Source organism: Apodemus sylvaticus, chromosome 14, assembly GCF_947179515.1.
Source record: "Apodemus sylvaticus chromosome 14, mApoSyl1.1, whole genome shotgun sequence".
In the NCBI taxonomy this organism is placed as follows: domain Eukaryota; kingdom Metazoa; phylum Chordata; class Mammalia; order Rodentia; family Muridae; genus Apodemus; species Apodemus sylvaticus.
The window spans coordinates 42224376-42239575 of record NC_067485.1 but is presented as its reverse complement, the minus strand read 5'-3'; the positions used below and the strand labels follow the sequence as shown (position 1 = coordinate 42239575).

General features: G+C 47.9%; 1 protein-coding gene across 5 annotated transcripts in view; it reads left to right on the top strand.

Moving 5' to 3' along the window:
- The window catches only part of Ripor2 (RHO family interacting cell polarization regulator 2), a 226230-nt gene that overhangs the window by 173686 nt on the left and 37344 nt on the right, over positions 1–15200 (top strand). For all 5 annotated transcript variants that reach the window (XM_052157675.1, XM_052157677.1, XM_052157676.1 and 2 more), the window contains 5 exons: positions 1006–1069; positions 10238–10281; positions 12434–12559; positions 12831–12979; positions 14250–14379. In XM_052157675.1, coding sequence (XP_052013635.1) covers positions 1006–1069; positions 10238–10281; positions 12434–12559; positions 12831–12979; positions 14250–14379 — 513 coding nt within the window. The remainder of the gene's footprint in view (positions 1–1005; positions 1070–10237; positions 10282–12433; positions 12560–12830; positions 12980–14249; positions 14380–15200) is intronic.

The window sequence follows — 15200 nt, the reverse complement described above, 5'->3', positions numbered from 1 at the left end:
ATTCTGCTTACAGTTTTGTGCCTGTGTGTGTTGTGTGTGTGTGTGAGAGAGAGAGAGACAGAGACAGAGACAGAGTCAGAGATTTATCTAAGACAAAGAGTCATGAACCGAAATGTATCTTCCTGGTTTCTGACGGTCTCTGGGGTCCAAGTATCGTCAGACGGAGAGGGTTTCACCCCTGGGGTCACCTAACACTAATGCATGCCCTTCGTGAAGAGGCTGAATTATTAAGGCTGCACTTCTCACTGTCCCTGGAGACTTCATTCAGAGATCAGATGTCACCAATGAAGTCATGGCTCGAGCAGGGTCTAGCGGGCACTTCGCAGAGCCGAGCATCTGTCGTAGGGTCCCTTTATGCTCACCACAGGGTTGCTTGAACCAAATAAGTCTTTCTCACTTCATGATTTAACATTAGGCCCTTCTTTGCCTACAGTCCAAAGAATATTTTTAATTTCATAAAATAAGCTGGACTTAGTGTAATTCCAACACTTGGAGGCTGAAGCAGGAGAATTACTGCAAGTTTGAGGTCACCCTGGGCTGAATGTGACTACCAGGCCAGTAAGGACTACATAGTAAGAACATGTCTCAAAATAATTAAGAGCTGTAGCGATAGCATGAGTGTAATTATGAGGAGTCATAGTATAGGTGCTGGGAACTGATCACAGGATCTCAGGAAGAACAGCCCTTGCGCATGAGTAGTAGTGCACATGGCTGAGTCCCAGTCACAACAGTACCGCCTTTTTGTACAGTCCCACCCAAGTCTGTTCCTAGAACATCCGCATTCTAGAGTTGTCTGACGACTTTGATATCATCTAACGTGTTCATCTAAGCCCCGGCTATCCCACACACTGGAAGCATTATGTAGTTCCGCCCGTCCTGCAGCGGGTACCGTGTACTCACGGAAAACAGGAACATGCCTCTTGTTCAGTGCCATCACTGTTGAAAGGCCTTGTGCCACCGTACAGGGGAATGGGGATCTAACATCATTTCCTACGCTCTTTGCAGAACATGTGCACCATTGAAGCAGAGTTGGAGAGTCTGCTGGGTGAATTCTCCATCAAGATGAAAGGTAACCTGTCCTTGTTCAGAGAGGGATAAAGGTGTTATGTCCACAGAGCTTCGTGCATGCTATTGCAAAGACATAAGATCACCTCCTCTTGGGCCTTCTACTCATGCTCATTTCTTGATGAGTCGCTTCTTGAACCTTGCCTTCACATTTGAAAATGGTGTTTATTGAATTTCAAAATGGCAAACCTCAGAATCCATCCCACGACTCAGTAATCACCAAGGCTTTGCTACTTTTTCTTTTCCCTTTGATGAACTAGAAAACTCCAGAGGAAGAAAAGCCAGATATGTCAGCGGCGCCTGTAAACTTCAGGACAGTTCTGAAAGAATAGGGCCATCTTATGTAACCGCAGCCGCCAGGCCCATTGTCTCATTATCACATCTAACAAAATTAGCAAACCTTTGTTATTAACCTAGTTCGTTTGCAGATATCCCCAGCTGTCTCATGAATGCTTCCTAGAGTTGCCTTGCTTCAATTAGGACCCACACAAGGCCCATGTGTTATCATCAGTTGTCAGTTGGGCTCCCTTTCATCTTACACAAACCCCCCGTCCGGCCTTCTAGACTTGCCTGGCAGCCTCTTTCCGTTGTCTCTTAGCCATCTGTTTATTTATTTACTTTGAGTATTTTATTCTTAGTTCAAAGACAAATTTCTTGTGTGTAATTCAGACTGGTTTCAAACTCATGGCACTCAATCCTCCTCCAAGCACTGGGATTACAGGCCCACCTCACCATACCCCGCTCACCGTGGCCCGCTGCCACATCTATCGTCTCATTTGTCCCTCTGTTCCCATGTTGCTGTGAGTCTGTTCTAATCGACAGCATTGTTGCTTTAGACTACAGCCCCTGCAGCACAAAAAAAAAAGAAAGGAGAACTCCACCTAGACATGGGGAGACTTATGCTGCAGTGTCCACAGTGCCTGTCAGGGCTATGGGACAGTGGCATCACAGCCAGCCCTTTGCTCTCCCATGTTTGGCTCGTTTATAGCTGAGCAGCTGGGCCCCTGCAGTCCTTTCTCTGGGTTTATTTGCTTGTTTAACAGTTTGATCCTAATGGAGATTATTACCTTACCTCCTTCTTGTAATAAGAAGAGTGAAAAGGGGGAAATCTCCCCTCTAAAAGTGGTTCTGGGTGGAGCAGGAGAGATTGCATAGTAGGTAAGAACGCCAGTGGTTCTTGCAGAGGATGTGGGTTCAGTTCCCAGTGCCTACATGGCAGCTTACAACCACTGGTAACTCTAATGCCCCGGGATCTGATACCTTGCCTCCTCAGGCAAATATGTGATGCACATACACAACACCCTGCCTGTGTTGGTCATCTGCATCTTTCTGACTCTCCAGGTCCATTTGCTTCCACGTAGGTCTCTACCCGAGTCAGTGGTTCGAAACCACTCTGGATCCATGCTCCCTCTCAGCAGGTCAGAACCTGCACAGCCAGGATGGAGGTTCTAGAGGTCTCTTTAAGCTTCAGGATGATTCTGTCAGCAGCCTGGTTCATTGCAGCCTAGCATACCAAGTGAAGTTACTCTGCTACTGTCAACACAAGGATTGCCCATGTCCCATGGCATGTAGGCCAGCACACGGAGACTGAGGCCACCACGCCTGTTAACATAAAAACTGCTCAGGTCCTGTTTCTGTTGTTCATTGGTATCAGATGCTTCCATTTTTGATGAGAGGGATAATTTCTTCTAGTTCATGTGTGGACACCAGTAGCCAAAAGACATTAGATGACTTTTCCAAGGTCACCCGGGAAGCTCATGTCAGACTTGAAGCTGAATCCTGGGGTCCTGGCTCCTGCATTAAGTTACTTTTCCCATCTCTATGACAAATTCCTGATTTAAAAGAGATGTTTGGGGAGAAAGGGTTTACTGTGGTTTATGGCTTGAGTGGGGGACAGTTGGTCATGCAGGAAGGGAATAAAAGAGCTCAAAGCTATGGGGGTCTGCAGCAAAGACTACTCAAGTTTCCTAAAACCAGGAGCAGAGAAGGGCAGTGCTGGTGCTCACCTCACCATGACCCTGTTTGTTTGTTTGTTTGTTTTATCAGTCTAGTACCCAAGTCTGCATTCGGGGTGTGGCTTAACTTCTAAAGTAATTGACTTTGGAAACACCTTCATCGATATATCCAAAGGGTTATGTTTCATTAATTCTCAGTATCCCTTCCTTTCCTTCTTTCTGGACAGGGGTCTCATGTAGTATTTGCTATATAGCTGAAGCTGGCCTCGAACTCTTGATATTCTTACCACTCACTACCTAGTACTCACTGAGTGCTAGGGTTATAGTCACTGTCTCGAGCAATAAGGTAGGCATACGTAGTTTAAATAACAAAAGTTATATTTTATTATGCCAAGGGTCATCACACAAGGTTCACACTCTACATTCTTAACTATGGTCCTCAGCCTGTCTCCTCAGATCTGCTCGCCTGTGACGTGTTTTAGCCAAGGGTCGGTTTCAGTCTCTAGCAGTAGTCCTGGCTCGGGAGACTCCCCGGCCTCGTAGGTTCCTGACTAAGCTTCTTTTACATGTCTGAAAGGCATTTCTTACTGTGCTCATTGCAGTCAGCCACCACCATACTCACGTCTAGCCATTTTTTATTCAAGCCATTTGACCATGGAAATTAACTGTCACAGCTGCCGGTACATGACCACCTCAATGCCACATTATGAAGAAGTTCTAATAATTGAGCAGACACCATCAACCATTGCTCAGATGCCAATTTTCCCGAGAGATGGGATTCCCTTCAACCTAAAACATAGGCACCTAAAAGGCATGGCGTGGGACTGCACACCCACCTGTAAATCCAAACCTCAGGCCTGGAGGTCGTAAGCTTCTGCCGCTGGTGGGGATGCCCAGGTCACCAACTGTGAACTGAGTGACTTGGGCTGAGGGAGTGGGTACCATCTGCTTTGTGTCCCTTGCCCACTTTTCTCTTATGTCTCCTTGGTTGCCACAAACTCAGCTTCTACCACCTCTACCCTCCTAAAGTAAAGAACCCACAAACTGCAGCTATGGTCACACACACACACATACACACACACACACACACATACACACACACACATCATGCACACGAATGCCCCATCCTTTTCTCCCTCCACAAAAGGAGTGAGAAGACCTCCCAGATGATCCCAGATTGCTATAAGTCACTGCTGCCCATTATGTTTGATTAGTATGCACCCCAACCCCCACCTCCACCCCTGTTCCCAAAACCAAGCACTTGCATCACATTCTCAGATCTGACAACCCCTAAGTTCCTCCTGACACACCCTCCCACCTTCCCTTTTGCTCAACCCCACAACTAGCTACAATATAAAAGGCAGTTGTCCTGGCAATGGTGATAAAAGACAATGGGGATAAAAGACAATGGGGATAAAAGACATGGGGACAAGAGCTGCTAAGCTACGCACACCAGCCTTTGCCACCTCATGACCCCTGGACACCACAGGTGTCTGGAGATTCAGGCTGGAGGGGAGCCTCTGAGTGGCACATCCTCAGTCAGTGGGCATACGTGAGCAAGTGGACCGACCAATCACGTGACCAGACTATTGTCTAAGCCCAGCATGAATGGAGGGGTGTCTAGGGCAGGGCAGGAAGATGTGAGTGCAAGCTAGCTTGGGCTACATAGTAAACTGTCTCAAAAGAAAAAAGAAAAATTAAATCAGGTTTGGTGGTCCATGCCTATCTTAGCACTCTTGAGGCTGAGGCAGGAGGATTGTGAGGTTGTGGCTAGCCTACGCTTCAGAGTCAGACACTATCAAGAAAGAGAGAAAAGAGAGGGAGGGGGAAGGAGGGAGAGGAAGGAGGAGGGAGGGGGGACAGACAGGAAAAAAAGAAGAAAAGAAAAACTAAAAACTTTAAGAGAAGGTTCCCACTGAGGAGAGGGTTGGAGGGGTATAGAGAGCTTCCTGGGCTAACCTTTGGCTAGAACAGCTAAACTGAAAGTCCCTCCTGAAGGCAGGATGCTGCTCAAAGCTGTCAGGAAGAGTGTTGTGATCCCTGTGCTCTGTGAAAGTGCAGTGGGGGGGGGGGGGGGGGGGAGGGGCTATTTAGTCCAGATTCTGAAAACTGGTAATAGGACAGCTGGGTTCAGGACTCCAAACCAGGAAAGAAGCTAAGAATTGCAGTCTCTTGCAGAAAACTGCTTTTCTTCCCAATGATCACCTCATTCAAATGAGTTCCAGGAGAACACATGTCCAGGGTCAGTGCTGGCTAGTCACTGTGGCCTGCCTCTAGGGCAAGGCCAGCCTCTGCTGAGCTAGGAAACCTGCCCGGGGAAGGCCAGTATTAAGACGCCCAGCTGTCTGCTACTTGGCCACTTGCCTTGCAGTCTGAGGTGCACTCTCACAGGAAGGTCACAGCAGAACTGGGAAACAATGGAGTATTTCTCTGACCGGAACCGTGTCTAAGCAAAGGGAGCCAGTGGGACAGGGGGCCAGGTGAGCAGCTGTGAGGCTGTCTGTGGCTGTGAGGCTGTCTGTAGCTGTGAGGCTGTCTGTGGCTGTGAGGCTGTCTGTGGCTGTGAGGCTGTCTGTGGCTGTGAGGCTGTCTGTGGCTGTGAGGCTGTCTGTGGCTGTGCGGCTGTCTGTGGCTGTGAGGCTGTCTGTAGTTGTGAGGCTGTCTGTAGCTGTGAGGCTGTCTGTGGCTGTGAGGCTGTCTGTAGCTGTGTGGCTGTCTGTAGCTGTGAGGTTGTCTATAGCTGTGAGGCTGTCTGTGGCTGTGAGGCTGTCTGTAGCTGTGAGGTTGTCCGTGGCTGTGAGGCTGTCTGTAGCTGTGAGGCTGTCTGTAGCTGTGAGGCTGTCCGTGGCTGTGAGGCTGTCTGTGGCTGTGAGGCTGTCTGTAGCTGTGAGGCTGTCTGTAGCTGTGAGGCTGTCTGTAGCTGTGAGGCTGTCTGTAGCTGTGAGGCTGTCTGTAGCTGTGAGGCTGTCTGTAGCTGTGAGGTTGTCTGTAGCTGTGCGGCTGTCTGTAGCTGTGAGGCTGTCCGTGGCTGTGAGGCTGTCCGTAGCTGTGAGGCTGTCTGTAGCTGTGAGGCTGTCTGTGGCTGTGAGGCTGTCTGTAGCTGTGTGGCTGTCTGTAGCTGTGAGGCTGTGTGTAGCTGTGAGGCTGTCCGTAGCTGTGAGGCTGTCTGTAGCTGTGAGGCTGTCTGTGGCTGTGAGGCTGTCTGTGGCTGTGAGGCTGTCTGTAGCTGTGAGGCTGTCTGTAGCTGTGAGGCTGTGTGTAGCTGTGAGGCTGTCTGTGGCTGTGAGGCTGTCTGTAGCTGTGAGGCTGTCTGTAGCTGTGAGGCTGTGTGTAGCTGTGAGGCTGTCTGTGGCTGTGAGGCTGTCTGTAGCTGTGAGGCTGTCTGTAGCTGTGAGACTGTCTGTAGCTGTGAGGCTATCTGTAGCTATGGGACTGTATAGATATGTGGCTGTAGGTAGCCATGTAGCTGTCTGTAGCTGTGTGGTCATATAGCTGTGAGGCTGTGTGTAGCTGTGAGGCTGTATAATTTGCTCCACTGTGATAAATTCTCTGAAAGAAGCAACTTAAGAGGAAACGGATCCATTATAGCTTAAGATTTGGAGGAATTTAGTCCACTGTGGGAAGGGGAGCTGTGGTAGTTGGAGGGGCTTGCAGCTAAGACAGGGTTAGGGTGGGTCAGGAAGCCAAGCAGAGACTGGAAGCAGAGCAGGGCTATAAACCTCAAGAACTTTTCTCTTGCGTCTGATTCCCCCAAGCTAGGCCCTAACTCTTAAAGACTCCACAAGCTCCCAAACAGAACTACCCAGCGTGATGCCTACATATGCAAACATGAGCGTGTGTGTGTGTGTGTGTGTGTGTGTGTCATTTATTCACAGTCACACCGGGCCGCACCCTGTCCTCCATTCAGGCTGTGGAAGAGCTGTCAGGTCAGCAACACAGGAGCATGGCAAACAATCAAAAAGGACCCATGTGGGGGAACCCAGGGTTGGTTTCTGCGTAGCCAAAATGGAAATGTAGCTGATACAGCAGTTACCACCAAGCAGCTGAGAAAACACTGAGCGTTCTGCAGCTGTAGAAATGCCAGCGGGGCCTCTGGCCAGAGTTGGGAGAACTGAGCCAGGCCCCAAAGTCTGGCTTTCACTGCTGGTGCTCCAGCATGGTGCTCACTGCTGGTGCTCCAGCATGGTGCTTACCCCGCAGCCTGGACTGTGAGCACCATCTCCAGGAGAGAATTGCCTGGAACTGGCTCCTCTTGCCTGCTGCCCTTCGGCCATTATCATCGTCACCAGAGACTGGGAGATGCCTTATAAGGAATGCCAATAAGGTGCTTTTATTCCATGGACACTGAGACCCAAAATCCATCACAACCACAGCCCTCCCTCTCCCGTGATATGAAATTTCTGGTGATGTTGAAAAGGGAGATTGTCAAAGAATCCCCCACTCTTCTCAGCTTATCCATCATGGTGCACAGGTCAGCGTCCCTGAAGCAGGGTCTCTATTGTCACCTCATATGTAAACAGGCAGTGGATTAACCAGGAGCTGATCATTTGTAGGGTTCCAAAGGGGAAACCGGGTTGTGTTAGAATTAGTGCACCAGGCTTCAGATTCATAAAAGCCAGCCAGCAGCGCTTTCTTCCAGATGTATTTTTGTGGGGGTGGGGAGGAAAAAAAGCCTAAATGCTCCAGAACTCTTCATGAAAATAGCTTCCTCCACTCCTGCTTTCAGTAGTGGGTCCTCCTAGGTGGCTCACTAGCTTCTAAGTGTTAGTGAGAGCTGGTCCTGGATGGCTGGGCTCGCCAACTGAAAGGCTTGCCAAGTTGGGGAACTGCTGCCATCTAGTGACGGATGATGGTAAGAGTCCATTTTGAAGTTTCCCTGGATTCATCCTATCATAACCATGCCCACGGGCCAATGGGAGGTAGATTTGTCCATTCGAGATAAACTGAGCCATTCATTGAAGGTAAAACATACAGTGTGGCATCATCTTTGTTATGTCTACATGAGTAAAATCTTGTTTGCTAGAAACACAACCCAGGGCAGGGAAGACAGCATAAAACAAGAAAAAGGATATGGGTTTGGATCTGCAGAATCCACAGAAAAAGCTGGAAATAGTGCCGTGTGATTATAATCCCAACTTGGCCTCGGAGGGGAAGGGAATCGATACAGGTAGTGGGTCCCTGGGTTTTCTGGCCAACCAATTTAACCAAACAGCAACATCCAGGTTCAGTAAGGGGATCCTATCTCAAAAAAAAAAAAAAAAAAAAAAAAAGGTGTGTGTGTGAAGCAACTGAGGAAGACAATATCAGTATCAGTATTGAACTCTGGTATCCGAAAGCATAGGCATACATGTGCACATGCATACATGCACAAGCATGTACAAACACATGAGAAACATGCCCCAGGACTCAAAGGTTGGAAATGGAAAACACCTGTGCTAAATTTTCCACTGCAGTTTTGTCATAAATTTTTTTCATGAGGAAATTTAAAATGTCAATATCTTCACCCTCACACAGTGGGCTGTTGGTAAATATCTATAGGAAGGGAAAAAGGGTGACGAATGTTGGGACTCCAGAGCTGTCCCAGGGTGGCGGCCATGTACTCTGCCAAGGTGTTACTGCTGAAGCGGTAGGCCTCAAGTGGAGCACTCCAAAGTGACTTGCAGGTGGCACAGGGGAAGGAAAGCCACCCTGTGCTAACTGGATCTGTCAATCACTGCAGGCTTCCGTCATCTGAAAGGAGGGCACCTCACTGGAGAAAATGCTTCCGTAAGATACAGCCATAGAACGTTTTCTTCATTTGTGATTGATGGGGAAGGGCCCAGCCCATCGTGGGTGGTGCCATCCCTGGACTGGGAGTCCTGGGTGCTGTAAGAAAGCAGGTCGAGAAAGCTAATAAGCAGAAACCCTCCATGCCTCTGTATCCCATGACCTCTGTATCAGCTCCTGACCCTAGGTTCCTGCCCTGTTTGAGTTCCTGTCCTGACTTCCATTCCGTGAACAGTGACAATGAAGCTTTAGCTAAACAAACCCTTTCCTCCCCAAGCTGCTTTGATCATGGTCATCACAGCACTGACAACCCTAAGACACACCTCTTCTTTAGAAGGAACAGGCTATTGGCAATTGGCTGATTAGATTGGCTTTGTTTTCATTTCTTTATTTATATTTATTTTTATGAGCATTTGAGTTCTGCCCTCATGTATGTCTGTGTGAGGGCGTCAGATCCTGGAGTTGCAGCTGGTTGTGAGCTGCCACATGCGGGCTGGGAATTGAACCCAGGTACTCCAGAAGAGCAACCGCTGAACCATCTTTCTAGCCCCTTGGTTTGTTTTCTTGATCTCCAGTTTGGGGTACATGACAGTCTGTTTCTAGCAAGTTTGTAAGCTTCAACAGTAGCATCACTGCCATATAAGAAGAATGAGAGAAGCCGGGCGGTGGTGGCGCACGCCTGTAATCCCAGCACTCTGGGAGGCAGAGGCAGGTGGATTTCTGAGTTGGAGGCCAGCCTGGTCTACAGAGTAAGCTCCAGGACAGCTAGGGCTACACAGAGAAACCCTGCCTCGGAAAAATCCAAATCCAAAAAAAAAAAAAAAGAAGAAGAAGAAGAATGAGAGAACCAGAGGAATGACTGTGCTGCAGACAAGCAATAGGCGTGGGGACAAGGACAAGCAGGGAAGTATTTAGTGTCACAGATCTTGGGAGAGAAGGAAAAACAAGAGGCCAGTTTATTTTCGTGGGAATATTTTGGTCAGCGAAAGAATAGGTCTTTCTGGTCCTGCTGCCCTTATCCTGAAATCTGCCAAAGGTACAACAGCCTCCTGGTCCTGGAAACTTCCTCCCCACCCTTTCAGGGCGTGTCCTGCTAGCTGTAATGGATAGACTCCCTCAACACACCCTCAAAGGCTATCCACTGAAGATGCTCCTAAACCTGCTACCTGAATTTTCTCCACTTTCACATATGATACGAGTTTTTAACCCATGAAAAAACTGGGTCTTTAAAGAAAGGAAGTGTGTGCCTGGCAGTGGTGGCGCATGCCTTTAGTCCCAGCACTTGAGAGGAAGAGGCAGGTGGATTTCTGAGTTCAAGGCCAGCCTGGTCTTCAGAGTAAGTTCCAGGACAGCCAGGACTACACAGAGAAACCTTGTCTCAAAAAACCAAAAAATAAATAAATAAATAAAAAATGTGTTCTGCAACTCACAGCCCAATCTCTTGTTCACAGGTCTAGCCGGTTTTGCCCGCCTCTGTCCTGGAGATCAATATGAAGTAAGTAATATGTCGGTCTGCGTATTAGCATTGCAGGCTTAAAGGCAGGAGCTGGCTATAGTTTTGGTTGTTGTTGTTGCTGTTGTTGCTGCTGTTGCTGTTGTTGTTGCTGCTGCTGTTGCTGTTGTTGCTGCTGCTATTGCTGTTGTTGCTGCTGTTGCTGTTGCTGCTGGTGGTGTTTTGGTACTACTAACCAAGGAACGTGTACGTGCTAAACAAGTGCTCTACCACTGAGCTACATCTTCAGTCAATGTTTTACTTTTACAACTGTGTGTGTGTGTGTGTGTGTGTGTGCGTGTGTGTGTGTGTGTGTGTGTGTGTGTGTGGTGTAGGAGAGTGCCTATATATTTCTGTGTGGGTATGTTCACAGGAGTGTAGGGGCCTACAGAGACCAAAGCTTGAGGTTTGGGCCATTGTGAGCCTTGTGTAGATGCTGGGAACTAAACCTGGGTCCTCTGCAAGAATAGTATGTGCTCTTAGCAGCTGAGCCATTTCTCCACTCCTACTTTTATTTTTAAAACAGCAGTTCATAAAGTTGCTCAGACTAACCTTGAATTTGTGATCCCCCTGCCTCAGTTTGGATGTCAGGCAGGTACCACCAGGCCTGGGTCCAGTTATTACTTTTGCTTAATCTGAGAACTGACTCCCTCATGTGGAACATGGTGGTTCCATATCCCCCCCCCCCATTACCAGCCTCATGCTGCATCACTCACTGCCAATCATGACCCTTCATCCCTGAGTTCCTTTCCCAACACTGAAAGGATGATCTTTCATAAGATCTTTATTAGTTAATTTCTCTGGTCAGATTAGACCAAATTAAAAGCAGAGAAATGCAGGTTTATTGGGTGCTGCTCCTTGGTGTGTTTCTCTGTCCCAGAGAACAGGGCTAAGGAAGTCACAGCTGGGCTAAGGCAAGGGGTTTTATGGATCTTAGGCAAGGGGTGATGACATGTCAGCCAGGAACAGGGACAGTGCCCAAGTGTCATCAAACTCTAAGCCCTTGGACCAGCACTTGAATGGACTGGCCATGTTACAAAGGTAGGCTGCATCAACTGCCAAAAATACAGAACTAGGCTTTTGATGACATTTCTTTGTTCAGAGTTTTCTCAGTGTAGACTGGGCTGGGAGAAGGAGGGCGGACAACAGGATTTCCCAGCTTGTGCAAGGGCAAGCAGTGGGCTCTAACCCACTGCTAATAATTTCATCTCCTTGCAGAGGCTCTGGGGCCATTCACCCCAACTGCCCTCCTCTGCCCAGAGTATGGAAGGTCCCAATCCTTACTAGCATCACCAGGGAGAGGTCTTTATTTCTCTCTGCTGGCTACAAGTAGAATTGGAGATGGTTCTTCTCTCTCTAAAGGAGTTGGGGTCAGCAGAGCTCCAGTTCTGATGGTTGATGGGTTGATGTAGGGCAAAAGAAAAGAAAAGAGAAGACAAGACAAGACAAGACAAGAAAAGAAAAGGAAGATGGATTTTATGAGTGGGCAGACTGACAGAGAGCTATGACCACTTTTTAAAATATCTATGTAGATGTATTTATTTTTATTTTGTGACTGCTTCCCTCCATGTATGTCTGTACACCGTGTGTGTGTGTGTGTGTGTGTGTGTGTTTGTGTGTGTGTGTGATGCCTAAAAAAAGACAGAAGAGGGTATTGGTTCCCCCTGGAACTAGAATTAAAGTCACTATAAGCCACGGTCTGCATTCTGGGAACCAAACCTCAGTTCTCTACAAGAGCAGCAAGTGCTCTTGGCCTCTGAACCAACGATCCAGCTCCTGCTCTAACCTTTTACTAAAGAAATGTCCACACCCTCAGCTAGAGAACCAGAATGCACCCCTTAACTAGTCCAGATGTGCTACAATATAGCTTGAATATTTGCACACAGGCAGAGGTCTGTGAGTTGGAGACCTACCAAATCTACTTAGTGAGTTCCAGTTCCAGTGGGGTAACCAGGGCTACATAGTGAGACTCTTGTTTCAAGTAAATAAATCAAGTTAGATCTCTACAGCCCTCATGGGCTCCACTGAGAACCCAGACTGGGGGCAGGGAGGGGAATGAAGGGTGTGGGCCCATTTCCTGGCCCTTAGATCTGGGCAGTTGGGAGGGAAGGTGGAGTCTGGTGAAAAAGGGGGCTCTCTAATGTCTTCACCCCAGATTTTCATGAAGTATGGCCGGCAGCGGTGGAAACTGAAGGGCAAAATCGAAGTGAACGGCAAACAGAGCTGGGATGGCGAGGAGACCGTCTTCCTGCCCCTCATCGTGGGGCTCATCTCCATCAAGGTACAGTGTGTCCGGGCCTTTGTTGTCTCTCCTTCCTCCCTGTGTCCTGGCTGAACGATCCCTTGGTGGGGACCCTCCATCCCATAGGCAACTCTCTGCACAAAGCCTCTTTTAGTTGAGACGCTCTCAAAGCCTGGAGATAACGTAACTGGAACAAAGTAACATTTTTTTAATACCTGACAGATGTATTTCTAAAATAAGGAATCAACTGACTAAGAAAAAAAAGGAAGATAAGACATTTCTCCTCCCCTCCCCTCACCTTCCCTACCAGGTCACAGAACTCAAAGGACTGGCAACTCACATCCTAGTAGGCAGTGTGACCTGTGAGACCAAAGAGCTGTTTGCAGCCCGACCCCAGGTGGTAGCTGTTGATATCAATGACCTTGGTACCATCAAGCTGAACCTGGAAATCACCTGGTAGTAAGTTCCTTTTTTTTCAAGTTCATCATGCAAAGGCAAGGGCTGATGGCTAATGTTGTTCTGGCCTAGTGCTCAAACCACAGTATCAGCATGGAGCAATGGTCACTCCCAAACTGCTAAATCCGAATCTTTTAAGCTCACCGGGTATCATGTCCACATATCTCTCCTTTTCCATTGCTTACTTTTAAACATTTTATTATAATCTGGTGTGGGGACACATGTCTGTAACTCCAGCATGTAGAAGGTAGAAGCAGGTGGGCCAGAAGTTTAAGGTTGACCTCAGTTTCATAGCAAATATCAGGCCAGCCTGAGTCATAGGAGACCTGTCTCAAAAAATAAAATAAAATAAGGTCTGGGAGATAGCTTTGTGATACCACCTGCCACACAAGTGTTAGGAGCTGAATTTAGATCTCTATGACCCATGTAAAGCCAGACTCAGTAGCATATGTCTATAACCCCGGAACTCCTACAGTAAGACAAGATAATCACAGGAAGCTCATGGGCCAGCTAGCCTGCTACACACAGCAGCCAACAAGAAACACCATCTCAGATAAGATTCAAGAAGAGGACTGAGACTGTGGTTGTCCTCTGACCTTTACATGCACACTGTACCCCCTACACACACACACACACACACACACACACACACAAGATTCTTATGTTCTTTTTAAAAGTCACCTGATGAAAAAGATCCCAGCCCTTGGTTGTGAGTAAAGATGCCATGTTGATATTTGTGTTGGAAGGCTCTGTTACAAATCAAAGTCAGCCAAGATGCTGTTGTCCTGTCACAGAAACAGCACCCAGTGTCTGTCTTTTCTGGGCTCACAAGCTGTGGTTGTTAACAAACATGTCAAAGGTCACTGTTCCTGATAGGTGATGGGATGTCAGTGACTATTGACCAATACATTTAAAACCACTGCGACTGCGCAGACGCAGACTTCGCAGACTTCACAGACGAAGTTCTGAGGAAAGTTTCCCTGTTTCCCCGACATCCTGTTACAAGTAAGCAGCTAAAATCCACTCGTGTTTCTAACACTGGAGGGGAAACTGACATATCTAAAGCATCTTCTATCTGGCCTTACAAGCAGGTCTAGAGTCAGCCTTCTGCTGCACCTTTTTTCTTTATTTTCTGACAACCTAGGCTGTTGCAAACCAGCCCGTTCCAATTGGACTAAGCTGATACTATCATAATGAGAAGCCATCTTCCCCCATCCTGGGATGACAGGTGATTTTAATACATATGCTAACCTAAGAACCTATTGTTCTGCAGTCCTTTTGACGTGGAGGACACAACCCCGTCTTCAGGCCCTGGGAACAAGACAGCTGCTCTCCAGCGGAGGATGTCCATGTACAGCCAGGGCACCCCAGAAACACCTACCTTCAAAGACCAGTCCTTCTTTGTAAGTTCAGTGTGATTTCTGGCATAGAAATGATAAAGCTGGGGTGTTCCAATAGAATTTGAAGTGTGTATCACCCACATCAGAGACTTTCAAGAACAGGGCAGATGGCTCTGCAGTTAAAGTTCATGCTTGCTATGCAAGCATCAGGGCTAGAATTTGGATCAACAAAACACTCATAAGCGCTGGGTGGGTGTGTGACTCCAGCCTGGAATGCCTCAGATGGGAATCTCTAGAGCGGGCTACCTTGTGAGACATAGAGCTCTGGGTTTAATTGAGAGAACCTACCTCAGTGAATAAGATGGGAAAATAATTAAACAAGAGTCCTGATGGATCCCTCACCTATGCATTTACGCGTGCACATATATCTGCACATGCATGCATACCACACTCATAAACACATGAAAAGAAGGATTGATTCCTAGAGGTCACCCTAATTGTGTGGTGACTAAGGATACCATGGTCTGAGAACAGGGCTGGGGCTTCCTCTGCCTGTCTCTCCCTCACTCCACTTCACTTTTGGAAAGATGGGAAAAGGCATGCAGGTTTTCCAAGCATTCTTCGACAGGAATCTTTTCAAGTGTACTTGAATGACGCCTGCTTGACTTCGTTGAGCCCTGCTAACTACCAAGGGAAACCCATTAACCTGCTTCTTTCCACTAACTTGCCCTTCTCACCCTGCCTTCTGAAGAGATGGTTGCGGCTGTCTGTCTTGAGTGCCTTGCGAGACACTTTCTTTACCACGTTGCACCACAACCACTCTGTCGGTGACCTGCCTTCCCTCAGCCTGAACCCCAAGGCCCTGCTAGAATTCTATGTGAGTG